Source organism: Chelonoidis abingdonii, chromosome 4 (genome assembly GCF_003597395.2).
Source record: "Chelonoidis abingdonii isolate Lonesome George chromosome 4, CheloAbing_2.0, whole genome shotgun sequence".
NCBI lineage: Eukaryota > Metazoa > Chordata > Testudines > Testudinidae > Chelonoidis > Chelonoidis abingdonii.
In genome coordinates, this window is record NC_133772.1 from 120,441,938 (window position 1) to 120,468,895 (window position 26,958).

The 26,958-nt window shown below is 43.1% G+C and overlaps 1 protein-coding gene across 2 annotated transcripts in view; it reads left to right on the top strand.

Annotated features, from left to right (window-relative positions):
• The window catches only part of TTC8 (tetratricopeptide repeat domain 8), a 79,247-nt gene that overhangs the window by 29,333 nt on the left and 22,956 nt on the right, over positions 1 to 26,958 (top strand). The window contains exons 5-7 of one of the 2 annotated variants that reach the window (XM_032779744.2): positions 790 to 949; positions 1,615 to 1,704; positions 20,127 to 20,171. In XM_032779744.2, the coding sequence (XP_032635635.1) occupies positions 790 to 949; positions 1,615 to 1,704; positions 20,127 to 20,171 (295 nt within the window). The remainder of the gene's footprint in view (positions 1 to 789; positions 950 to 1,614; positions 1,705 to 20,126; positions 20,172 to 26,958) is intronic. The other variant, XM_032779746.2, reaches the window with a different exon arrangement.

Here is a 26,958-nt window from a genome sequence, read left to right on the forward strand (position 1 = left end):
AAGCTGTGAACAAATCAGAGATAGTCCAGAGGACAACAACAAAAATGATAAATGGTTTAGAAAACCTGATTTCTGAAGATAAAATCAGGGGCAGCTCTATGTATTTTGCTGGCCCAAGCACGGTAGTCAGGTGGCTTTCGGTGGCACGCCTGCAGGAAGTCCGCCGGTCCCAAGCCTTCAACGTACCTGCCGCCGAATTGCCGCTGAAGCCGCAGAACCAGTGGACCTCCCACAGGCATGCCAATGAAGACAGCCTGACTACCGCCCTCACCGTGACCGGCAGGCTGTCCCTCCCCCACCAGCTTGCTGCCCCAGGCATGCACTTGGTGTGCTGGTGCCTGGAGCCGCCCCTGGATAGGATAAAAAATTGGGCATGTTTAGCCTTGAGAAGAGAAGACTGAAGGAGGATCTGATTACAGTCTTCAAATATGAAAAGGGCTATTGTAAAGAGGATAGTAATCAATTGTTTTCAATATCCACAGCAGGTAGAACAAGAAGTAATGGGCCTAATTTGCAGCAGGGGAGATTTAGGTTAGATATTATGAAAAACTTTCTAACTATAAGGGTAGTTAAGCTCTAGGGAGGTTGTGGAATCTCTGTCCTTGGAAGTTTTTAAGAATAGGTTAGACTGACATCTGTCAGGGATGATCAAAGTTTACTTAGTCCTTCCTCAGCCCAGGGAGCTAGAGTAGAAGAGCTCTTGAGGTCCCTTCCAGGTCTATATCTCTGATTCTATGAACACATTTCCCTCATCTGCTCTTCATTTTAACATTTGTTTATTCGATTTAGGCCAGTGACTCAGTCAGGAAGACCTGTTACAGGGTTTGTGCGACCCAGCACACAAAGTGGACGACCAGGCACTATGGAACAGGCTATAAAAACTTCCAGAACCGCTCATACTGCTCGCCCAATTACTAGTGCTTCTGGAAGATATGTCAGACTAGGAACGGTGAGTGGCTTGGCTTTACTACTATGAAGGATGGCTTTCCCTTGTATGATGTTGTAGCTTAGCTTAAAAATTATGTTTGAAAAAAAAAAATCAAACTTGGGGGAAGTTAGCTCAAGTAATATGAAGTAGATAGCCAAGCTCTATATTTAAATAAATGAATAAATAAAATGCTATCAAACCTTACTTGTTAATTTCCTTGTGTTTAAATATGCATAAAGTTTCACAAAAGGAAATTCTGCAGTCCTGATTCTTCACTCACTGAGCTCCATGAAGAAAACTGTTGACTTTTCCACTTTTTATTTTTTTGCACTGTTCAAGAGCAGTAGTTTCTCTTTAAAATCACCAGTCAGTCACTAAGATTAAATCTGGTACTAATTCATGCTGTATTTAATGAAATCCCAGATAGTGTTTCTGGATTGAAGACATAATGCAAATTAGGGTTTTTTTGTAGGTAAAAAGTGTTGTTGAACTCCTGCTATATATGCATATAAGTAGTTGTTCTCAAGTCTCTGCAAAAAAAAAAAAAAAAAAGCCTTTTTTAAAAAAATAACATACTCTACTGCAGTTATAAATTTACATTTTTTCCACTGAAGGCTTTTTCATCTGATATTTGAAATGTATTTGTATAGTGTAATGGGTTCATTCTATTTAACACTTTTTTTCAGGCCTCTATGCTCACAAATCCTGAAGGTCCTTTCATAAACCTGTCTAGATTGAATTTAGCAAAATATGCTCAAAAACCAAAGTTAGCAAAGGTATGTGACTATTTTGGTCAATATTATGCTATATTTAATATCACTTCAATGTTAATTTACTGTTAGTCTCTCTTCTTCTAGATTTTTAGGACCCTTTCCAGCCTAATATTTCCTCCGCAGCTGCTGGACTATGAGTGTGCCACAGTTGTTCAAGGTCTGGCAGCTGAGGAGGCTGCTTGCTACTCAGAGAAGGAAGTGCTCGCTTGTTAGGAGTCATAACACATTGCATTAGGTATTTCTCATGCTAACAATCCTCAAATCCACAATACTGTGGTAAATTGGCATTTGGGCAATAGGTCTGTCTTATAAATGCAGAACTGAAGTGTCCAGCAGCAGTATTTGGAACCTCAATTGTATTAATATGGGATCAGCTATTTTTCTTCACCTTCTTTAGATGGGGGAAGGCTTTTTTTTCCCTTGAAGAATCCCTCTATATGAGCACAGACATTGTACTTGGACAGACACGTACTCTCCCACCTTTGTGTCCATTGGGAAAAGTAGCAAAGGCTCTTCAAACTAAAGCCTCACCTGTTTCTCCAACCAGGGGCGGTTCTAGGCACCAGCAAAGTAAGCAGCTGCTTGGGGCAGCCTATTTACAAGGGCGGCAGCTGGCACAGATCCAGCCTGGGAGCTGAGAACCAACAGGGGGCCCTGGGAGCTGTAATTCCTTGGTTAGCTCCCTGCCTATCGAGCCAGCCCTGGAGCAGGGAAAGAACTACATTTCCCAGCATTCCCTTGGCTGCCATCAACAGGAAAGGGAGGGGGAGGGAGTATGGTAGCTGCAGCTTGCTGTGAATGGAGAGCTTACTGCTAGAGCAGGGTGGCACTGTGACTGGGGAACAAGTGTGCCCAAGGAGTAGAAGGCTTTGGCCCAGATATCCCCTTCAGAAGACATCCCCAGACTAGATTAGGGATACTGGTGTGACCTCACTGTGAAGCCCCCAAAAGAGGAATTGGATGGACTAAATGGACAGTGCCCCTCTCTATCTGAAGCCTAGCAAGGGAGGTATGTGGATCCCACTAGAATTTAAAATGAAAAGTAAGGGAGGGGAAACTCTGGACCTGGGCAGCTTTAGATACAGTACCAGGCACGTAGGAGGATTTCCATTTCTGAGCCATGGAAGCAGAAATTGACTTTTCCTTTCCAGATTTAGCTAATATTCAGAAAGGGAATCTAGCACCTGCCTTCCAGATTTGAACACGTCAAAATTCAGGAGTGCTCAAGCTCAATTTGGGCAGCTGTTACTTTTTCATTTCTCCCGAAATCAATTATACTCATCCACTGTAATTTGCTGTAGATACAAGTTTAGGATAAAAATTAGAGACAAGAATATGCTATCCAGTTGGAAGTTATCCTAAGACTTAAATCTAAGCCTAGTTCAAAGCCATTGCCTTATATTTTTTTCTTTAGTTCTTATGTTTGGTAAAAGGTAAAGACACGTGCGATAATTAGCTTGGCAAATTCTCTCAAGCAAGACAATAGAGGTGTATACAAAAGAAAAGTAAAGGCACCAACTTTTTTCCCTATTATGGAGGACCGTCTTATTATAGTCATCCAGATATCTCCAATCACATCAAGCTGGAAATTGTTCCACTTTTACTGCAGTTCCTGGTAAACAATATGGGTAACCAAGCCTGTCTTTGTTCTTTTATGTGCACATACCAAAATTCCTGCTGAATGACCCGCCCTGCGAGGATTACCATGACCCAGGCGGGCATCAAGGAGGTGCAGGTTGGGGGGGGAGAGAGCCCAGGGACTGAGGCAGTAGGGTGGGGAGGATGCATCACTAGAGCTAGCGGGGGAAGAGGGGACAAGAGCGGGGCAGCATGGTGTTGGGGGAAGAGCACGTAGCTGGGCTGGAGATGGTGTGATGGGGTGGGAGGGGAGAGCCCAGGGCTGGGGCAGGAAGAGGGGTGCGGGTAGCAGGGGGAGAGCCCAGGGCTAGGGCAGCAAGGCAAGTGCGGGGGCAGCCAAATTTTTTTTATTTTTTTTTTGCTTTGGGCGGCAAAAAACCTAGAGCTGGCCCTGTCTCCAACCAACCATGTCTGAAGAAATTGCAGTCATAAGAGGGAGGATCCTAAGGACTTCATGAAAACATTAGATCTTTCCCCTATTACGGAGCTGGAAGGCCTCTCACCAGCATATTCTTCTTGGTTCTCTCTCCTTCCCTTTCAAGATCTAAGATTAAGAAACTCCAACATGTTGTTCAGCCCTAGTTAGGGGAGATGAATGGGTCCAGTACAGGATATCAGCAATTCATTTACATAAGCTCATTCCCTCCCTCCTGATCCAAGCTGCATCACTCCTAACTGCAGAAGGTTGTATGTGATAAGCAGCCTAACATAGTAAGGCCAATGTATCTTCCACAGGTTGTCAGACTCAAAATAGACAATCCAGAATCTGAGACCATAGATGTGCATGTACCCTCAGTATATTTTTATAATGGCATTTATTCTAATAAACCTCCTTTGAAAAGAAATAAATGGGAATAATTACAGTCCACATATCCATTCTATGCTGTTATAAAGAAGACATTACATTCCTTAAACTTGTAATCTTAGTGAGAAAACATAACATTTTTTCAGTTTACAGAACTGACATTATTTTAAGGTGTATTTATGCTAGGTCCACAAATATTAGCAGTCTAACCCAGACTGGAAAACATTTGTGAAGAGGAAATACTAAGTCAAAATTTAAAAGGAGGCATTGAACATACATACACCATTATTATGTTATGGTGGTAGAACATGCAGTTACTTTCAAGAAATATTACATCAGCTAATGTTATTTATTGGTTCAGTGGATCTTGAACCATGCATGCAAGATGGACAAAAGGCAATACAATATGTTGTTCAGCCTCTAAGCAGAGAAATTTGTGGATGAATTGGGAATATGAATAAAAGTCTTCACTGTTAATCTAAAAAAAGGTTTAAAGTTTTTGGATTGTTTCCTTTGCTTTCAAGCCATGACTTACTTCCCTTTTTTATATTAGATCTATTTTTCCACTAGCATTAGTGCTCATAATTTTTTGTCAGTTTATTTCTCATGATTGACAGCCAGAGAAACTGAAGTCCTCTACCAACAGAACAAGTGTCAGCGTGCCTTCCCTCACAAATGTAGCTCAATCCTCGCCAACAAAAAGATGATTTTGTTTCATGTTTTATCATTGGGTGACCTCTCAATTGAGTCTCTCTACAAGAGTGCTAGTTGTGTTGGTGGTGTCTTTATGTGGATACCTGCCCACAAGGAAGTGGACTGATCCCCACAGTTCACTTCGCATAGGCCACTGAAAGGCTATCAGATGTGCTGATTCTCTTCTGACCTGAGCTGTATTTGACTAGTGACCTAGAGGTGGAAGTCCTTTTTTTGAGATATGCAATGGTGAGCATTGCATAAATGCCTTTAAATCTGTTAATGGTGGTCAGCCTATCTAGGACTGTAAGTAATACACACTTGTTTGTATATTGTTATACAAAAACAAACCCTATCTTTGTAAATGTCTTAAATGGGAATATGTGGGGTATTCCTGAAGCCTAGATAGGTGAGGAGCTCTCCTGAACTCTGAATCCCCTTTTCTTCTAAGCTTTAAGACACTTAAACAAAAACTTAATTAAAATGATGTGACAAACTTTTTAATCAATCAGATGGGTGTTAATAATAATCCAAGATATACCAATCTCCTAGAACTGGAAGGGACCCTGAAAGGTCATCAAGTCCAGCCCTCTGCCTTCACTATCAGGACCAATTTTTGCCCCAGATCCCTAAGTGGCCCCCTCAAGGATTGAACTCACAACCCTGGGTTTAGCAGACCAATGCTCAAACCAACCAGCTGAGCCCAATGCATGGTAGATGTCACCAGCCAGATATTCTCCAGTTCTGTATGTAAATGTGTGTTTGCTGCAACTAAATGTGCAGATTTGGAAACTCTGCATGCAGTTGGATAGTTAAGTTGTTTGCATACTCACATTCCAGATTGACACCTTCAGTTGCAGTAATAATATGCCATAGAATCATAGCAATTTTTACTCCTGAGGGCATTCTGCACCAAAAAATTAAAAATTCTGCACTCAGTATCTTAAAATTCTGCAAATTTTATTGCAGTGGGGAGCACAGGCCACTGGCTGCACAGAGGTGGGAGATCAGACTCAACGGTGAACTGCACCCAACCCTATCACAGCACAAGGACTGGGCCTGCCCCAGAAACACCCTAGGGCCCTTCCACTCCATACCAGGTGTGGGCAGGAAGGCAGGATCCAAGTCTGGAGGGACTTAGTAAGGGGGGGATCCAGGTATGGGTTGAGAGGGTTCTTTTGGGGGCAGTCTGGGTGCAGATGGTTCAGTGGGGGATCTGGGTGCAGAGGGGCTCATTGGAGGGTTCTGGGTGCAATGGTAATGGGACTCTGCCGGGAGGTCCAGGTGAAGGTAGTTGGGGACTCGGGGGAAGGGGGTGGCACCTGGTGTGGAGGGGATAGTGCCTGGAAGAGGGTGTCAGTGTGTGGGGTCCAGATGCTGGGGAAGTGGGGCTTGGTAGGGTGGGGATCCAGGTATGGGTTGCTCATTGGGGTGGTCCAGTTGCAGGAGGAGTGAGGCTTATCAGGAGGGGTTCTGGGTGCAAGAAGGAGGATATGGGGGGTTCTGAATGCAAAGGGGTTGGGCAGATGGGGAAGCAGCTGAGGAGCAATGGGTGCAGGAAGCACAGGGAAGGGGAAAGTTCGCAGAGCTTCTTACAGCCAGGGGAGAAATCTGGGGGTGGGTCTGACACAGTCCGATCCTCCTCAGCCCAGTCAGGACTAGCAGCTGAGCCCAGTGCGCGGTAGAAGTCACCAGCCAGGTCTTCTCCAGTCCTGCCTGCGGCCCACAGTGATTTACCTGGCTGCCCTGGGCACCCGAAACATACTTCTGGGAAGGGATACATGACCACTTGTGACTTCCCTTTGCTTCCCCATCAGAAACTCATTTTTCTGCGGAGGACATAAATTCTGCACATGCATAGTGGCGCAGACTTCTCTCAGGAGTAAGAAATACAGGACTGGATGGGTTTTCAGTAGGTCATTTCAATACTTGCACTGAGGCAGGATTAAGTATTGTCTAGACCACCGTAACAGGTGTTTGTCTAACCTTTTTTTAAAAACTTCTAAAGACTGAGATTTTACAACCTGCCTAGGTAAATTGTTCAATGATTAACTAACTACCCTTACAGTTGGAAATCTTTTTGTAATATCTAAATCTTCCTTTCTGCAATTAAAACCCATTACTTCTTGTCCTATCCTCAGTGGTCAAAGAGAACAATTTATCACCTTTCTCTTTATAACAACCTTTTACATACTTGAATACTATTATGTCCCCCTTCAGTCTTCTCCAGAAGATACAAACCCAGTTTTTTTTAGTCTTTCCTTATTGGTCATGTTTTCTAGACTTTTGATGATTTTTTTTTTGTTGTTCTTCTCTAGACTTTCTCCAATTTGTCCACATCTTTCCTAAAGTGTGGTATCCAGAACTGGACACAATACTCTAGTGGAGGCCTTCTCAGTGCTGAGTAGAATGGAAGAGTTATTTGTGTCTTGCTTACAACACTCCTGCTAGTACATTCCAGAATGATGTTTGCTTTTTTTGCAATAGCATTACATTGTTGACTCATATTTAGTTTGTGATCCACATCCATGCATGCAAACACATGCACATATTTTTTAAACAGCATCTCTCTTGAAAACTTAGCATTTTTTCAAAAGCTGAAGTGAATCATCACTTTCAGCTCAGAAGAGGCTTAGTCTAATGAATCTTACTAGACACATCCATAGGGAGCAAGTGCAATTATCAATGTTAGAAAGCTAACGTAATATGACATTAATATTTCTTATAGAAAGTAAGACTTGAGTTAAAATGTGCAGATTTATGGATTTGCAGGTTGTTTTTTTTTAAGAAGACAGAATTGACGCTAAAGCCAAAGTATGATGAAGTTTTAAGATCCTCATTTCATTTTGTGTTAAGAATTGTTGCTTAAAGTTATAAAACTCTAATTTCTCACCTCTCCAGCATGCAAAGAGCTGATAAATCTCATAAACATAAAAAGCGACAAAGAGTCTGTGGCACCTTACAGACTGACAGATGTATCGGAGCATAAACTTTCGTGGGTGAATACCCACTTCATCAGATGCATGTGGTGGAAATTTCCAGAGGCAGGTATAAATAGGCAGGCAAGAATCAGTCTAGAGATAACAAGGTTAGTTCAATCAGGGAGGATGAGGCCCTCTTCTAGCAGTTGAGGTGTGAACACCAAGGGAGGAGAAACTGCTTTTGTAGTTGGCTAGCCATTCACAGTCTTTGTTTAATCCTGAGCTGATAGGTGTCCCAAAATTTGCCAAATGAATGAAGCTCAGAGTTTCTCTTTGGAGTCTCGTCCTGAAGTTTTTTTGCTGCAGGATGTTACTCTTAAATCGCATTAGTGTGTGTCCAGGAGGTTGAAGTGTTCTCTACAGCGTTTTGCTATATTGCCATTCCTAATACTGACTTGTGTCCATTTTATTTTAAATAGGGATTGGTCTAGTTTGGCCGACTGTACATAGCAGAGGGCATTGCTGGCACATGATGGGTTATATTACGTTTGCGTGGACGTGCAGGTGAATGATCGGTGTGGGCTGATCTGGTTTAGGTCTTGGTGCGTGTCACTGGTGTAAATTATGGGCAGAGTTGCATTGAGGGTTTGTTGCATGGATTGGTTCCTGAGTTAGAGTTACTATGGTGCGGTGTGTGGTTGCTGGTGAGAATATGCTTAAGGTTGGCAGGTTGTCTGTGGGCGAGGACTGTCCTGCCTTCCAAGGCCTGTGAAAGCAAGGGTTCATTGTCCAGGATGGGTTGTAGATCACTCACGATGCATTGGAGAGGTTTTACCTGAGAACTGTAGGTGACGGCCAGTGGAGTTCTCTTGGTTTCTTTCTTGGGCTTGGCTTGCAGCAGGAGGCTTCTGGGTACATGTCTGGCTCTGTTGATTTGTTTTCTTATTTTCTTGTGTGGATATTGTAATTTTGAGAATGCTTGGTGAAGATCTTGTAGGTGTTGGTCTCTGTCTGAGGGGCTGGAGGAAATGCAGTTATACCTCAGCGCTTGGCTGTAGACAATGAATAGTGTGATGTGTCCATGATGGAAGCTGGAGGCATGAAGGTAGGCATAGCGGTCGGTGGATTTTCGGTATAGAGTGGTGTTAATGTAACCATTAAGTTCACATAGCAAGCCTGGGTAACCACGTGAAGTAAAAATCTTAAATGAATCAAACTGTACCATAGAATCTTTATGGATAGTAATTCCATGCTCTAATAAGAATATAGCAGTAGGGATATATTATCAACCACCTGACCAGGATGGTGATAGTGCCTGTGAAATGCTCAGGGAGATTAGAGAAGTTTAAAAAAAAAAAAAAAACCTCAATAATAATGGAGGATTTCAGCTCTCCCCATATTGATTGGGTACATAGCATCTCAGGACGGGATGAAGAGATAACATTTCTTGACACTTTAAAAAGACTGCTTCTTGGAGCAGCTAGTTCTGGAACCCATAAGAGAAGAGGCAATTCTTGATTTAGTTCTAAGTGGAGCACAGGATCTGGTCCAAGAGGTGAATATAGCTGGACCGGTTGGTAATAGTGACCATAATATGATTAAATTTAATATCCCTGTGGCAGGGAAAACACCACAGCAGCCCAACACTGTAGCATTCAATTTCAGAAAGAGGGAATACACAAAAATGAGGAAGTTAGTTAAACAGAAATTAAAAGATACAGTGAAATCCCTGCAAACTGCATGGAAACTTTTTAAAGACTCCATAATACAGGCTCAACTTAAATGTATACTCCAAATTAAAAAACATAGAGAACCAAAAAAGTGTCACCATGGCTAAACAACAAAGTAAAAGAAGTAATGAGAGACAAAAAGGCATCCTTTAAAAAGTGAAAGTTAAATCCTAGTGAGGAAAATAGAACGGAGCATAAACTCTGGCAAATGAAGTTAAAAAATATAATTAGGAAGGCCAAAAAATAATTTGAAGAACAGCAAGCCAAAGACTCAAAGTAATAGCAACAAAAATTTTAAGTACATCAGAAGCAGGAAGCAAGTTAAACAACCAGTGGGGCCACAGGATGATCAAGATGCTAAAGGAACACTCAAGGATGATAAGGCCACTGCAGAGAAATTAAATGAATTCTTTGCATCAGTCTTCATGGCTGAGGATGTGAGGGAGATTCCCACACATGAGCCGTTTTTTTTAGCTGACAACTCTGAGGAACTGTACTAGATTGAGGTGTCATTAGGGGAGGTTTTGGAACAAATTGATAAACTAAAAAAGTGGTTATCAAATACGCCCACCATGGCTGCATGTGGCCACCAGGGGTTTTTCTTGCAGCCAGAGTCTCCTGGGCAGTGACTGGGGCACAAAGTAGTACCTCTGCCCCTGGGCCACCAGAAGGAGTTGGGCCTTCCCCCCCATCTGGAGCCACAAACACTAGATAAGCATGCAGCCTATGAGTTTCCCACCTTCCCGTGGGCAGGGGGGGCGGGTGATGCTTGGATTTCAGGCTTCACTGTGGGACAGCGGGTGGCAGACTCTGATCATGAGACTTTGAGATCTGGCCCTGGACCCCAGCCACACGGAGGATGTTATGAAGTCCAAGATTATAATAGGGTTCAAAAAGAAATAAATAAGTTCATGTAGAATAGGTTCATCAATGGCAATTAGCTGGGACGTGCAGGGATGATGTCTCTAGGCGCTGTTTGCTAGAAGCTAGGAATGGGCAACAGGGGATGGATCGCTCAATGATTACCTGTTCTGTTCAGTCCTCTGGGGCAGCTGGCATTGGCCACATTGGTCTGACCCAGTATAGCTATTCTTATGCGATCTTATGCTTGCCCTCCCTGTATTTCCCCTTCTCTCCTTTGTTTGTGAAACTCGCTTTAAAATATAAACTTTTTAAGGCATGAACCATGTCTTCCTATGTGTTTTTAAAACACAGGAATCGCCATACTAGATCATGTTGTCCATCTAATCCTGTATCCTGTCTCCAGAAGTGGCCAGCAGCAGTTACATCAGAATAAAAAAACAATAAGATGCATGGATTTGAAGAAGTGGGTTTTTTACCCACGAAAGCTTATGCCCAAATAAATCTGTTAGTCTTTAAGGTGCCACTGAACTCCTTGTTGTTTTTGTGGATACAGACTAACTCATCTACCCCTTTGATTTCAGAGTAAGATGCAAGAAACCATATAGGAGACGGAGTATTCCTTAACTATATATATGGAAAGGTTCCTTCTAATTTTCAATACTTAGAGGTTGATTTATGTCCTGAAGCAGGAGGATTTATATCCCTTTCAAAATTTATTTTTAAATAAAGATTTACTATTGTAATTCTAAATGTTCTTATCCATGTACGTGTCCAATCTTACTTAATCCTGTTACGTTTTTGGCCTCAATATTATCTTGGGACAATATCACAGGCAAATCATACAAGAAAATGTTTACTTTTCAGTTTTATGTTTGCTACTTCTCCCTTTTATTGAATGTTTCCTTGTTTTATATTACGAGAGGAGGTAATTAATGACTTATCTACCTTTTCTATACCATTAATTATTTGTATATCTCTTATTGTGTTTGCTCTTAATTGCCTTTCTATAGAAGATTTTTTCCCATACCTCTCATCATTCTCTTTGCCCATTTCTAAACCCCCTCTTTGCTTTCATTTTATTTATTTATTGATAGGTTAACTAGAACCAAACTGTGTTCTTCTTCGAGTGCTTGCTCATATCCATTCCAGTTAGGTGTGCGCGCGCCGCATGCACGTTCGTCGGAAGATTTTTACCCTAGCAACATTCGGTGGGTCGGCAGGGCGCCCCCTGGAGTGGCGCCGCTATGGTGCCGGATATATACCCCTGTCAGTTTAACGTCCTGCTGTGGCTTTCTACGCCCGGCGGAGCATTAACCAAACTGTTGGCGAGGCGAGGCGGCCACCCGACCGAACGTTGGATTGCGTTTCCGCTGGAACGATGGGCTTTAATGAAGGAGACCCAAGACGCAAGCGACTCGGCCGTTCGGGCATGTCAGGGGCCTATTCCTTCTAGCTATGATCATATGAGAAATATCATCTGGTTCCCACGCAGAGGTTAGACTTCCTAGGACTATCTGGACTGGAGCTAGCCGGATCTGCTTACCAAGCCACGGTTTCAGGCGATGGCAACTGATAGCGCGAGGTCTGCAAATGTCCCAAAGACCTTGGACGCACGTGTTCTGGATCTCGGGCTCATGGCTCTGCTAGTTTGTAACAAACATGCTAGACTCCTGCTCTGTCTTCTCCAAGTTTGGCTCAAAATCGGGTACACCGCCAAAGTACAGGGACCCTATGGTCCGATAGTCACATTTCCTCAGAGGACTCGTCAGGCTCCTACAAGTGGCTGACTCCCTCCTGGTGTGGATAGGGATGCCTCTTCGCCCACCTCGCTGTCTCTGAGACGACTACTCATTTCGGTCAGGCTCAACCTCAAGTAACCTTGCGAGCTTAAGAACTTGGTCTTAGGAGCTGGCATCCACATAATCGTAAAAATGAGAGCAGGTTCTGCTGGCGTGCCAGGTGTTCCAGCAAGCAGCTGCGAGGCGGGGTTCAGTGTTTACATCCAGCACAATGGCCATGTAACGATAAACAATCCTGGGAGGGACATGTCCTCCTCCTTTTGTCAGAGGCCCATCCTCTCTGGGACTTTTTGGCAGTACCCTCGATGAATTGGTAGCAATCACTTCTGCTTGGCGCTTTGACTCAGGCAGGTCTTCCTGTACTCATGATATTGCCCTGGCCGTGATGTGACTCATTCTGGTTGCCATAAGTGGGATTTTCCGACATATGGGCCGTTCGCTTCACGCGAGAACGAAATGTCCGGGTTACTGTCCCCACAGGTCTCTCGGGGGACGACTCGGCGGTGTCCTCATGCCAGTGGAAGGGCGACCCTTTATGCCTTCCATGCTCCCGGCTCAATTGGGTCTGCTCCGACACTTCGCAGGGCAGGGAGCGCATATCATGATAAGTCAAAGTGGTGCCAGCAGCGCTGGATACCCACTTGCCAGCGTAATAGCCTATACAATACCTCGCACTCACCAGACTCGCAGACTGGCGGCAGACTTGCGCGCATGACTGCGTCTCGCCTCAGGTGCTGGCTACGTGCTCTCAGATAACCTTCCCCTGCATACCTGGAGTGGAGCGGTCACGGTGACATAATCTACTGACTGCCTAGGTCAATGCCTCAGTTGGACCTCTGGTTGCAACAGTACCGTGTATGGGCCAGGGAAACTTCTCTGAAGCCGGTGCGACACACTAATCTCTCTAATCTTCCCGTGACCCTCGAGAAAGGGCTAGTGTCAGCCAGGTATTGCACATCCTGCTTGCTAGTTGTCGTTCGGTAATCTATGGTTTCGAGTGCTCAAGGGCTGCAGCGCATAACCCTTAGGTACGCGACCCAGAACACGACAACCTGGGACATCAACTGGGTCTAACAGCTATGTCTCCTCCCATTGACCCGTTGCGACTCGTTCGGCTGCTATAACTTTTGGAAGACAGCTTTCCTGTAGCCGTTACATTGGCCACGACAGTTCGAGCTCAGGGTCTATGTTGGTTCCTCACATTATGTTCACAAAGACGAGGTGCAGCGACACACCCGGCTTTCTCCGCTAAGGTGTTCGGCCTTTCATGTTAACCACATCAACGGATGGGGACAACAAATGACTCCTGGACGCTGAGACACTGCATTTATGTTGAAGGCGGACCAAACATTTTGTAACACGCCTAAACTCCGGTTGCAGTAGCTTGGAAAAAACGAAGGAAAGCTACTGTTTTCTCAGAAGGACTCATCTTGGGTGATACGTGCACCGCACTTGTTAGCTTGGTCACATTTCCCCAAGCCACATAACCTATGCATTCTACAGTCCAGGGCCTTTCATCTGCGCTGCTGAATCGTGTTACCTACCACGAGATCTGTCGCGCAGCTAGTGTCCTCGGTCATGACTCTGCTCGCATTATGCTTCTGGTTCAACTCAAAGAACGCAGCTTTGCTCAGCAGTTTCATTGCCAATTTCACTCGACCCCGTTACAAGGCTTGCGAATCACCTACTGGAAGGAGATTGAGCAGCACTCGAAGAAGAAAAGACGGTTACTCACGTTTGTAAACGTTGTTCTTCGAGATGTGTTGCTCATATCCATTCCACACCCCGCTCCTTCCCCTGGTCGGAGTAGCCGGCCTCTTGAGGAAGGGAAAAGGCGGCCAGAGCTTCTCTCCAGCCTCGTTCCACAGGAGCATCTCATGGCTTCAAGGTTTCAAACCTCCAGCCTTCACGACTTACCATTTGTTGGTAAAGGCTCTTGCGGTGAAAATCAACCCAGGCTGCAAAGCCTGAGGGCAACAGGGTCCTAATGCGCTCTTCTCGGCATGCATAGCGCCGACGACCTAAACTGCAGGGCTTTTCCGTCCCCACAGCCACACGGCCACACTCTCTGTGCCTAGCCACAGATCAGGCTTTGCAGAACAGCGCGCTGAGGTGGTCGCAGACGACCATCAGGACCCTAGAGGGCCAAGATCGAGGCCCCTCGCAATCACGACGGGGACCAAAGACGAACTTTCAAAGGTGCGCCCGAGGCTGCGTACCGGTTACAAGCGGGATCCCACTCCTACTTCCTCTTGGCGTGGTCCCAGTTAACTTCAGTTCGTGTTGTTACCCATGCAACATGGTGGAGTATGGTACCACCTCCAATTTGTTCAAACCACTGTCCCTCTTCAGGGATCCTCTCAGGCGCAATTCCTCTACAAGTAGGTGCACCGATGGCCGAATGGACAAGGGGCAATTACTTCTCTTATTCCGTAATCCCCAATTGTATGGAGGTCTCAGACCTATCCTAGACCTACGAGGACTCAACCAGTTTATGATAAGGTTGAAGTCCACATGGTATCCCTGGGAACCATTTATCCTGTCCTTAGATCCTGGAGACTGGTATGCCGCCTCGATATGAAGGACTGCGTACTTTCACATATGCCATCTCCCTCCGCACAGGAGATACTCCGCTTTCTAGCCAACCATCGGTACTTCCAGTTTACGGTCCTGCTGTTTGGGCCTTTCTACAGCCACAGGCATTAACCAAGTGTGGGGCCCGAGTCGCGCACCACCCCGCGACGTGGATATGCGTTTCCGTATCTGGACGATTGGCTTATCTGAGGAGACTCAAGACACAAGTCACTCGGCGTGTGGGCATTGTCAGGACCTATTCACATGTCTAGCCTGATGATCACTATGGAAACATCCACTCTGGTTCCCACGCAGAGGTTAGGACTTCCTAGGAGCTATCCTGGACTCCGAGCTAGCCGGATCTCTGCTTACACAGCCACGGTTTCAGGCGATGGCACTGATCATCCGAGGTCTGCAACTTTCCAACGACTTGGCTCGCACTTGTCTGGATCTCCCGGGTCCCATGGCTGCTGCTAGTTTGTAACCAAACATGCTAGACTCTGCCTCTGTCTTCTCCAAGTTTGGCTCAAATCGGCGTACCGCCCGAGACAGGGGACCCATGGTCACGATAGTCACCATTCCTCGAGCACCCTAGGCTCCCTACAATGTGGCTAACTCCTCCCTGGTGTGGGCAGGGATGCCGCTCTATCCGCCCCAGCCTCACTGTCCCTGACGACGGATACGTCATCTCTCGGCTCAGGTGCTCACCTCAGTAACTTCGAGCTTAAGACCTTTGGTCTTCTCAGGAGCTGGCATTCCACATCAATGTCAAAAATGAGAGCAGTCTGCCTGGCGTGCCAGGGGTTCCAGCAGCAGCTGCGAGGCCGTGGCGTCTCAGTGTTTACAGCCAGCACAATGGCCATGTACTACATAAACAACTGGGAGGGACATGGTCCTCCTCCTTTTGTCAGGAGGCCATCCATCTCTGGGACTTTTGCATAGCCACTCGATAATCTGGTAGCATAGTCCTTTCTGCTTGGCGCTTTGACTCAGCAGGTCTTTCCTGTCTCATGAGTGGTGCCCTGCCTGATGTGATGCATTCTGTTGCCAGAAGTGGGGATTTTCCACATATGGGCCTGTTCGCTTACCGCGAGAACCACGAAATGTCCGAGGTTCTGCTCCTCCCAAGGTCTCTCCCGGGACCGATCTCGGACGGTGTCTCATGCCGTGGAAGGGCCAACACCTTTATGCCTTCCCTGTCATGTTCCCGGCTCATTGGGTCCTGCTCTCACACTTCGCAGGGGCAGGGCGCGCATCATCATGATCACTCCAAAGTGTGCCAGGCAGCGCTGATACACCACGTTGCTCAGCTGTCAATAGCCTACCCAATTACCTGCACTCCACCCCAGACCTCATACCTCAGGACTGCGGCAGACTCTGCGCCGCCTGGACTGCAGTCTCTTCACCTCATGGTGTGGCTGCTACGTGACTATCAGGATAGCAGGAAGCCTTCCACCTGGTCAACGTACCTGGCCAGGTGAAGCGTTTTCTCCTACAGGTGCGACACGCTAAATCTTACTCCTGCTAAGGTCTCAATCCCCTCTATTTTGGACTACCCTCTGGCTGCAACAGCAGGGCTAGCGGTGTTCATCGCCAGGTACACTTGGCAGCCATCTCTACTTCCACCAGGCTAAGGTGGTCGTTCTGTGTTCTCACACTCTATGGTTTCGAGGTTCTCAAGGGGCTTGCAGCGCATACACCCTTAGGTACGCCGCCCAGCCAACCTGGGACACTCAACCTGGGTCTAACCAGGCTTTATGTCTCCTCCATTCGACCGCGTTGCGACCTGCTCGCTGCTATAACTGTTTTGGAAGACAGCTTTCCTTGTAGCCGTTACATTGGCCAGCGACGAGTCTTCGAGCTCAGGGCTCTTATGGTGGTTCCACATACATTATGTTCACAAAGACGAGGTGCAGTTTACGACCACACCCGGCTTTCCTCCCTAAGGTGGTTTCGGCCTTTCATGTTAACCCACTCAACCGATGGGGACAACAATTGCACTCCTGGACGTCTGGTAGAGCACTCGCATTTTATGTTGAGCGGACAAAACCATTTTGTAACACGCCTAACTCTCGGTTGCAGTAGCTAGACCGAAGGAAAGGCCTACCTGTTTCCTCTCAGAGGATCTCATCTTGGGTGATGACGTGCACCCGCACTTGTTATGCTTTGGCTCACATTTCCCCAAGCCACATCAACCATGCATTCTACCAGTGCTCAGGCTTTCATCTGCGCCTTGCTGACTCGTGTACCTACCCACGAGATCTGTCGCGCAGCTCCATGGTCCTCGGTCCATACTCTTGCTTCGCATTATGCTCTGGTTCAACAGTCAAGAGATACTGCAGCCTTTGGCTCAGCAGTTTTACATTCTGCCATATTTCACTCCGACCCCACCGCTTACATAGGCTTGCGAATCACCTAACTGGAATGGGCATATGAGCAAGCACTCGAAGAAGAAAAGACGGTTACTCACCTTGTAAACTGTTGTTCTTCGAGATGTGTTGCTCATATCCATTCCACACCCGCCCTCCTTCCCTCGTGTCGGAGTAGCCGGCAAGAAGAAGGAACTGAAGGGCAGCTGGGTCGGCAGGGGTATACAGCGGTGCCACTCCAGGGGGCACCCTGCCGACCCACCAAGTGTTGCTAGGGTAAAAATCTTCCGACGAACGTGCACGCGGCGCGTGCACACCTAACTGGAATGGATATGAGCAACACATCTCGAAGAACAACAGTTACAAAGGTGAGTAACCGTCTTTTACACGGGATGGCTTACTATTGATTTATATAACAACATTATAGCATTTTCAATATTCATCTTCCCATTCCTTATACATCTTAAATTTATTTACTTTTTTTTGACCACTGCTATATATTGAGCAGAAGATGACATTGACCTTTCTTTAGGTGATACCCAGATCTTTTTCTGATTTGTTTCAATTAATTTAGAACCCACTAAGATGTGAGTAGTTCAAATTATTTCCTCCAGGGTGCTTTGTGTTGCATTTATCCAAACTTATTTTCATCTGCCATCAGTTTGCCTGTTCACCTCTGTTGGTCAGGTTTCAGTGTTCTTCACAGTCTTGAAGAACATAAATAAAAAGTCATCTGCATATTTTGCCACCTCTCTACTTAGTACCTTAGAATCTCGTGGCATCCCACTATGAAATTTTTGCCAGGATAAATATTGACCATTTATTCCTAACTGTGTTTTGTGTCTTAGATATGATGTGAGAGTCAAAATAGCTACTTATTTCCTTAGCTGTCTCTTCTGCTGGGCTTTGGCAAGGTTTTTTTAGAAGTCCAAACCAGTTGCCAACTGATAAATTATAAACAGTTTCTAGCACAATTGGACCCAAGCCAGACTGGGAACTTTGGATGCTTCTGCAGTAACACCTCATACTGTCCCATCTGAACATGTAACATTTAGAATTTTCTTCATTGCCACCAATAATTTGGCTTTTCTTCTGCTAGCTGTTTGTTGATAAAGAATTGATATTGATAAGTCTCTAGCGTTTGGGGATAAAAGCCTAAGACAGGGCACTGGAAGATACCATGGAGTTTCTGTATATATTCTTTGTTTTCTTTTAGATTTAGAGAGATCCCTCTTTAGACAAACATAGAAGGAGGAAGTAGGTTGAGTCTTTTCCCATTGGCCAAGACAATTCATTAACAATTCTTTAATTTCCGTAGGGTTAATCATTTAAGAATTTGTCCTAAGGGAAAGGATGCTAGCAAAAATGTCATGGAAGGCCCTGTTAGTTCTCAGTTTGGGGTTCTGAGAAGGCTTGATATTTTGGACAAACGGGACACTTTTTCCCCTCCCAGGGAAACCTATATTCTATATTTGACTAAGTTGAATTTACAGAAATGGTATCCTCTTCTGCAATGATTAAGATCTAGAATTTGTAAAACCTTTCCTGCTGCTGTTACTTCAAGGCTGAGGGCTTTAACATTCAACATCACTTAGGTTATTGTAAAATAAATTATGAATAAGAGCTTAGTCCTGGGAAATTTACTATTAGTAGGGGTTTTGTATATTGATCATGGCCATTTTTAAAAGTTAACTATTTATTTTTACACTTGTGAGAATTTTCTTGAGCATGCCTAGTGTCAAAATAAAAAACCCAACTTGTTTATTCTGGACTTAAATCCCCCTCTTCCTCTTCCAAACTGATTTTTCTAGAAGTCAGTCATAAAAAAAATTTTTTTGGTAGAGCAAATCACCCTCCTCCAAAAGTCTTGTTATGAAGGGATTATTAAATTTTGAAATCTCTGCTTCATTGTGTGTCATTTTGGATGTCTGTGATCATAGACTTAATGATTTAACTCCAAGTTTGAAGTGTACAGTATAACTAAGAGCTGTTCATTGCTGGCATCCAGCACTTAGAAAAATGATTTTTTTGGAAATTATATTTTTATAATATAAATAAGATCAGAAGAAAAATTGGTACCTGAGTAATATATTAGGTTTCATGATAGGTGACTTTGCAGTGTTACTACCTGTGCTATCAGTTCTGTAAATAAACAGAGGACTTCAGTCTCCATTATGGTCAACGTAATATCTTTCACTAGCATTAAATTCACTTTAAAATGCAGTTCAGGTCAGAAAAATGTCTTTGTAAAAAAAAAATAAAAAAAAAAATCAGAACTTTCCCACCTCAACCAATCTTTTCCCTCTGTATATTCAGTCTTGACTGTTTATTTTTCTTACCATAATACATCTATATTTAGTAATACTGCAGAGTCAACAGAACTGTAGAGATTGAGATGCATTCTCTTCTGGATCCTTAGACATGTTTGCCAAGTTTCAGATGCAGAATCTTTTTACTAATGATATGCAAACGTGGAGAGAAAAAAATTCTGTATTTTCGGATTCCAGAATGGTTGACTATGAAGTGTCAAACTTTAGAAGAGACATTTTTCACTAGTAAACTGAACAAATTTGAGCACTAGTCCTTAAGACATATGCCTATGCTTAAATTCCATTGACTTCCAGATTACTTACAGTGCATAAAATTAAGCATGTACATAAGTCTTTGTAGGATCAAGCTCTTTCCATAAGTAAAGAGACTATAAACAGGAAACCCCACAATGTCACTTTCAGTTCTAGATTAGACACTTTAAAAAAATGTATTTTTAAAAACCACACATTATAGACAACCCAGGTAATTTCATATACTATGAATGTAAAAATAATTATCTCCTGGCAACACAGTACATCAGTAGATTCTGCTTATCTAACTCAAAGTCCATTTAATGTTTCAATAGAGTTATGTGTAACTGTATTTGCTATTTTAGAGTAGTAATTGGTGATTATTACATTCTGAGAACCCAAAGTGTTTATTATATAAAGTATTACTATTTTTCTTCAAACATGATAATGTCTCAAATGTTCTTCTGATAGGCATTGTTTGAATACATTTTTCACCATGAAAATGACGTTAAGAATGTAAGTAATCTATACAAAATACATATTTACTTGTACTAAGTCTTATTCTGCCGTGTCTGTCAGGTTTCAGCTGAACTAAGGCTTCTAGTGTTATTTTAGTTCTTAGGATAGAAAAATTGCAGCTTTAAGAAAATTCTTGTTCCAAGAATGAAAAAGTCACCAATACTAAAATGTTAATGCCTTTATTTCTGAAATCAAAATAGCATATACCTGCACTACCTCAGGCAGAGCTAGTGCACTAAAAATAGCAGTATAGTTAGGGTAGCACAAGTGGAGGCTCAGGCAAGCTGCCCTAACTATGTACCTGCCCAGACTCCCTGGGTATGTACTTGGACAGTGCTGCTTGGGCTAGCTGCCTATGCGACCCCAGCTAAACCGCTATTTTTAGTGCACTAACTCAAGCTAGTGTGAGTATATCTATACAAGCTGGATATCACACCCCTTCTTCCAAGTGTAGAAGCAGACTAAGAATGAGGGAGAATTATTTGGAATGGTATATGGGATAATACTGTAATTAGTAATAATGGATTGAACTTGAAATCAGGTAAATTACTGGCAGAGCTACCATGGGTAAGTCTGTGTGTGCTGGGAATCACACCTTTAGCTCCAAGTGTAGACATAACCACAGTTTTATACTATATTGAACAGTCACAGTTAAATTTGTGTACCTGTTGTTTAACTCTTCAAAATTTATGTAAGCCAGTCTTGCAAGTTTTTTCTTACCAGCCCACACAGGTGAAGTGTGTTCTGTTGGATGAATAAGATATAAAATTTATTATAACATACAAAGTATTTCTGGCACATTCATCGCCATGGTATCTGGTAGTTTGTGCTTGGAGGTATAAAAAAAAGCTCAATTTTACATGGTTTGTTAAGCATTTATTGGATTTTCTGCAACACCTAAAGATGCATTGAGCAAGGGGTATATTCAGGGGGCTGAAAATTAATTAAATTCCCAGGTTGCTTCTTCCATGATGCCATTTTGACTGTTTTCAACTAGTGAAGCAATAATTACCAGAAAACAAATGGTTTGTGTTGACATAGATCAGAATTGTTTTCAGATGAAATGCTATGAATTGTTTAATCTGGCACTAAATTATGTCACTCATATGCTCTCTACCAGTTTGATTGCACAGGCCTCTCTTGATATGATTGTATTTCAGTATACTAGCATCCAAAATACAACCAATCTGTGAGTGTCAGAAAGAAACAGAACGTGTAACATGTTAATTGCTACTAATTTACTTTGACATCAAGGAAGTGGGATTTTTCTGATGCCAACAATGATGGAAATACATATTGTTTACCAAGAGGAACTCTAGTCCACCAGTGACAAAGGGCTAACATGAAATTAATATAAATGAAAGTGAAAATATATCACTATATACTTCCTAATGTGATTTCATAGATTAAGTCAAAGGCCAGAAGGGAACATTGGAATCATCTAGTCCATCTCCTGTATAAGACACAGGACCTAGAACTGCCTCAAAATAATTCCTAGAGCTTATTTTTTAGAAAAAAAAAATCCAATCTTGATTTTAAAATTGCCAGTGATGGAGAGTCTACCACAACCCTTACTAAATTGTTCCAATAGTTAATTACACTGTTATAAAATTACACCATATTTCCAATATGAATCTGTCTAGTTTCAAGATGCAGCCATTGGATCATGTTACTCCGCTAGCCCCTTATCAAATACAAGTTCTCCATGTAGGTACCTATAGACTATAATCAAGTTGTCCATTAACCTTCTGTTTGTTAATCTGAATGGTTGAGCTCTGTGTGTCTGTTGCTATAAGGCTTTTTTTCTAATTCTGTAATCAATTTTGTAGCTTTTCTCTGAACCCCCTCCAGTTTATCAACATCTTTGAATTGTGGACATGAGAACTGGACGTAGTATTGCAGCAACCATTACATCTTTGCCAACTACAGAGTTAAAATAGCATCTCTACTTGAGACTCCCCTGTTTATTCATCAAAGACACATTAGCCCTTTTGGACACATTGTTGCACTGGGAACTCATATTCAGCTGATTATCCACCATGATCCCTCAATATTTTTTATTTTTTGGAGTCATTGCTTCCCAGCATAGGGTCCCCTGTTGTGTAAGCAAAGTTTTACTCATTGTTGGAGCACCCCTATCTGGTTGGGTCTGGGGATCAGCTCTCATCCAGTCTAGCACTTCTTCTGTTGCTTACTTGCCCTGGTGCCCCCTTTTGCTCTCCGGGACTCAGGGTACTCTCTCTTCATGACTCAGCCTCCATCTAGGTCACTATATCACTTTCTCTTTCCAAGGTATCACAGTCCTTCTGGACATTCTGTCCAGATGCTGTCACAGGCAGTCCTCCTTGCCAGTTCTAAGTCGATACCACTTTCCCAGCGGTAGGTAGGGGATCCCAGGCCTGTCCACTACTCTGGGTTTTAGCCCAGAGACCCTATAATCAGCAGCCAAGCTCTACACAATCTCTGCCTTCGCTGCTCTTTCCCTGAGCTTCCTCCTAGCCTATGGAATGCAGAGTTTCTTCCTGCAACTCCTCTGGGTGAACCCTTCCTGAAGGGCTAGGATACCAGGGCTTTTGCTTGTTCCTGGATCTCCTCCAGCCCAGCTCTGTGTCCAGAGAATGAGTATGGACTCCCTCCCTATGGCCCCTTTTTGCTGCAAACTTCCTGGTTTTATAAAAGCTCAGCCTGCCCCTGCACAGCTGGGTTTCATCATCAGTTAGCCTTTATCAGGCCCTGGCTCTCCCCAAGGTGCAGCCTATATGGTTAATTGGCTCTTTCTGAGGCCCTTAACCCCATCATTGCTGTGTGGTATGAACACCCCCATCACAGTGCCTTCCATTCTTTGTTCCTACATGTATACATTTAGCCCTATGAAAAAGCATGTTGTTTGCTTGTGCCTCATTTACATGCAATCCAGATTACTCTGTATCAGTGTATCATTTTCCACTCCCAATGTGTCTGTCATCTGCACTTTATCCATGATGATTTTATGTTTTCTTCCAGATCATTAATAAACATGTTAAATAGGATGGGGCCAAGAACTGATCCTTGCTGGCCCTCACTAAAAACACATTTTCAAAGATGATATCCTGTTAAATCTCAATGTAGTTGTAATCAATTAGACATCTTTTAATCCATTACTTTGTCATGTTAATTATGTATCTTTATAATTTTTTTAATCAAAGTGTCATGTGGTACCAAGTCAGATCCCTTACAGAAGTTTAAGTATAAGATATCAACACTATTACCTTTACCAACCAAACTTGTAATCGCATCCAAAAAAGATATCAAGTATTTACAAATAAGATCGAAAAATATTAGTAGAGAAAGTGGATCTTTGCTCTCATTTTCCCCATTGTGAGGGACTTGCACTGTTGTCTTCTGCAATATAATTTTAATAAACAAGCCTTGTCTTTTTTTCCCACCTCCATTTAGTCCTCAGCCACTCCTTTAAGTACTGCTGAGTTCCTTGTCAATGTCTATTAAAGAATACCATTGTACAGTTGTATGCAGATTTGATTAAACATATACAATATAAAGTATTTTATCTGTAGTAATAGCAAATACAGCAAAAATCCACTGACTACCAGTTTTTGAGATAGAAGTCAGGAAAGCACAGTATTTCTTTAATATAGTATTTAATACTTTTTTTAAAAAATGTATCCAGGATCCCTTTATTTCACTTAATGAAAAATAAATACCTATTCTCAGAGGAAATTATTCCTCCATTATTGCTGTTCCCTCTTGTTTCCTTTTGAGATCATTCTTGAGATTTTTGAGATCATTGAGTCATTTTTGAGATCATTCATGACTCTCTTTAGACACTGAACTATTCTTGATTTTCATTTTGTGGACTAAACAGTGTGGGCTAAATGTCAGTGAAAATGGGACAATTTAAAAGGTTTGCTCAGGAATTGTTCTTCTGCTGAGCTCATTGCAACCAAAGAGTGAAACACCAGAGTCCAACATGCTTGAAAGTTTAGTGATGCTCTCATTACAATTTGTCTTAAGAAACAGCAGCAAATATACTGTATACTGGTTAATAATCCCCGCCCATAGTATTGCCTTGGTATTTGCCAACCCCCAGCAAAGCACATTGGGTGGGTGAAGGAAAGCACACTATGTTCTATTTTTATAACTGCATTTTAAAAAATGTATTAAGGCAAAGAACGTTAACATACAGTGTAGTTGCTATGCTTGTCACCAAAATACACTCAGGACATTTCTCTTCACATGCATTGATTGCATTTTGGCCTTTTCTCATTGTAATACCTATTTCAAATACATTGTGAGCAGGCATGTAATTTGACATCTTATGTACCCCAATAAACAAACAAAAATTAAGGGAGGTTTCTGTCATAAGTGTCTTCCAGATTTTTAAATCTGTGCTTTTTTCCCCCCACAGTTAAAGTGGCTTCAGTTAGTGAACTTCAAGTTTTTTACGTTGGTATAACTAAGATGATCTCATTTTTCATACGACTGTTTGCTAATGAAGCAAAATTATAGTTTTCAGCCCCTCCCCATTGAACTACAAAGAAGCGAAGATCCTAATGGAAGGCAAACAATTTTATATGTGGTCAATATCATTCACGTTGGTAAGAAATTAAGTCCCAATCCTGAAATGAACTCTGAACAACTAGATCCATGCATAGCACCACTGAGACTAAAGATTTCAGGATTTGATGGGTAGGATTTGATCAATATGTTTCCTTAGTTTTCTGGAGGATTACACAAAGCAAGTCTCTCTCTTTCTAAGAATTGAATATGCTGGGACAGGTCCTCAACTTATGTGAAGTGTTGTAGCTTTGTTCAAGTCAATGCAGTGTGACAAAGTTCCTCCTCTACCTTGGTGGGTCTTGTGCTTACTGGCAGATTTGCTCACCTCAGTGATCTTCCCCTCTGGTGGAACCCACAGTCTGGGTCAACTCCTGTGTCTGAACAGGAGTTGGGAGGTTTGGGGGGAACCTGAGCCCGCCCTGTACTCCGGATTCCAGCCCAGGGCCCTGTGGATTGCAGCTGTCTATAGTGCCTCCTGTAATAGCTGCATGACAGCTACAATTCTCTGGGCTACTTCCCCATGGCCTCCTCAAAACGCCTTCTTTATCCTCACCACAGGACCTTCCTCCTGGTGTCTGATAATGCTTGTACTCCTCAATCCTTCAGGGGGTGAGTGGGTGGGTGGGTGTATACACACACACACTCACACACACTCACACTCTCACTCACTCACTCACTCTCACACACACACACATGCGCGCGCACACACACACACACACTCTCTCTCTCTTCTCCCCCCCCTCCCCGCACCTCCCTGCCTCTTGCTCCCAGCTCCTCACAAACTAACTGGGAGGTTTTTAACTAGTTCCAGCCAGCTCTTGATTGGCTTCAGATGTCCCAATCAATGTAGCTATCTCCACTGCCTTCTAGAAAGATCTTAATTGGCCCCAGGTGTCTTGATTAACCTGGAGAAACTGCTATTTGGTTATTATGGTACTAGGGATTTGTTTAGCCTGGGGCTAACATACTTGTTCCTCGCTACTTTACTGTAGCCATCTGGCCTTGCCCCATCACAGCAGCTATGACAATTTGTTCAAGTCAATACACTAGCTGAAGATCTGGCCTGCTGTCTTTAAAGCAGTCCTAATTGTACTAGCTGCAGGAGCAAGCAACTGGGAATAAAAACCCAGAAACGCCACTTAGTCAACCTAATACTGGCATTTCAGATATACAGCTATCAGTTTTTTCTGTATTGTATACACAAGAATTTTACTAGTTTACTGTAAAAATACAACAAAACAAAAACCACACACATACAAAACAAAACATATACCTAAAAAACAGTTCTCTACTGGCCCCTGGTTTAGCTACTCTAATACGAGTCTTCCATTTCTGATTTCTGTGGTTCTATGAAATAGTTATGAAGAAATCAAGTCAATTCTGAGCTTCATGGCCATGTATGTCTATTTTCATAATATCTTGTTTAAAAGCTTTTTAGACTATTTCTGGTGAAACTGCTATAATGGAAGTGTAGCTTTTACTCTGACATTTTATGTTATGATGGAAAATGGAATTTCAAACAATTCTGCAGCTTGTATGTTTTATAGCCTTTCAATATAGTGTAGACTATGATTCTTTCAGCACAGTATGCCATGACCTGAAATCAGAAATTAAAGAAAAAAAGATAAACTAGAGCATCTTTCTGATTTTTAATCGGTGGAAATATGACCTTTCTAATGGTCCCGGTTCAAGCAAAGTGTGTTGAATAGCATACCTACCTTTCAAACATCCCTGATTGTGGAGGATTAGGCGGGCAAAAAGCCTTCCTATTTTTTTCCCCATACTCATTTCCTGTGTTATAGGAAACAGAAAACCAAGGAAAGCAGTGTTTACTACTGCACACATTTGAAAGTGCACTGTACTCAAGTGATCCAGGTGGAAAAGGCCTGATATCACCAAAACCAAGATAATTTGTACACTATCTCAAGAAGAACTACCTCAGCACTTTTTTCTTTTTCTTTTTCTTTTTTTTTTAAGTTTAAGTCACTTTTAGTAAATTTCCCTCATGGATGATGGGAAACCTGAAAAATGTGTATGCTTAGACTTGTGGAATACCTTACATAGGCTACGTCTACACTGCACGATTATTTCGAAGTAGTTTAAACCGATATTACGAAACCGATGTTATAAAATCGGTTTTGCGCGTCCACAATGCGATCACAAAATCGATTGCTTGTGTCCATGGTCCAAGGCTACCATCGATTTCAGGAGCGGTGCACTGTGGGTA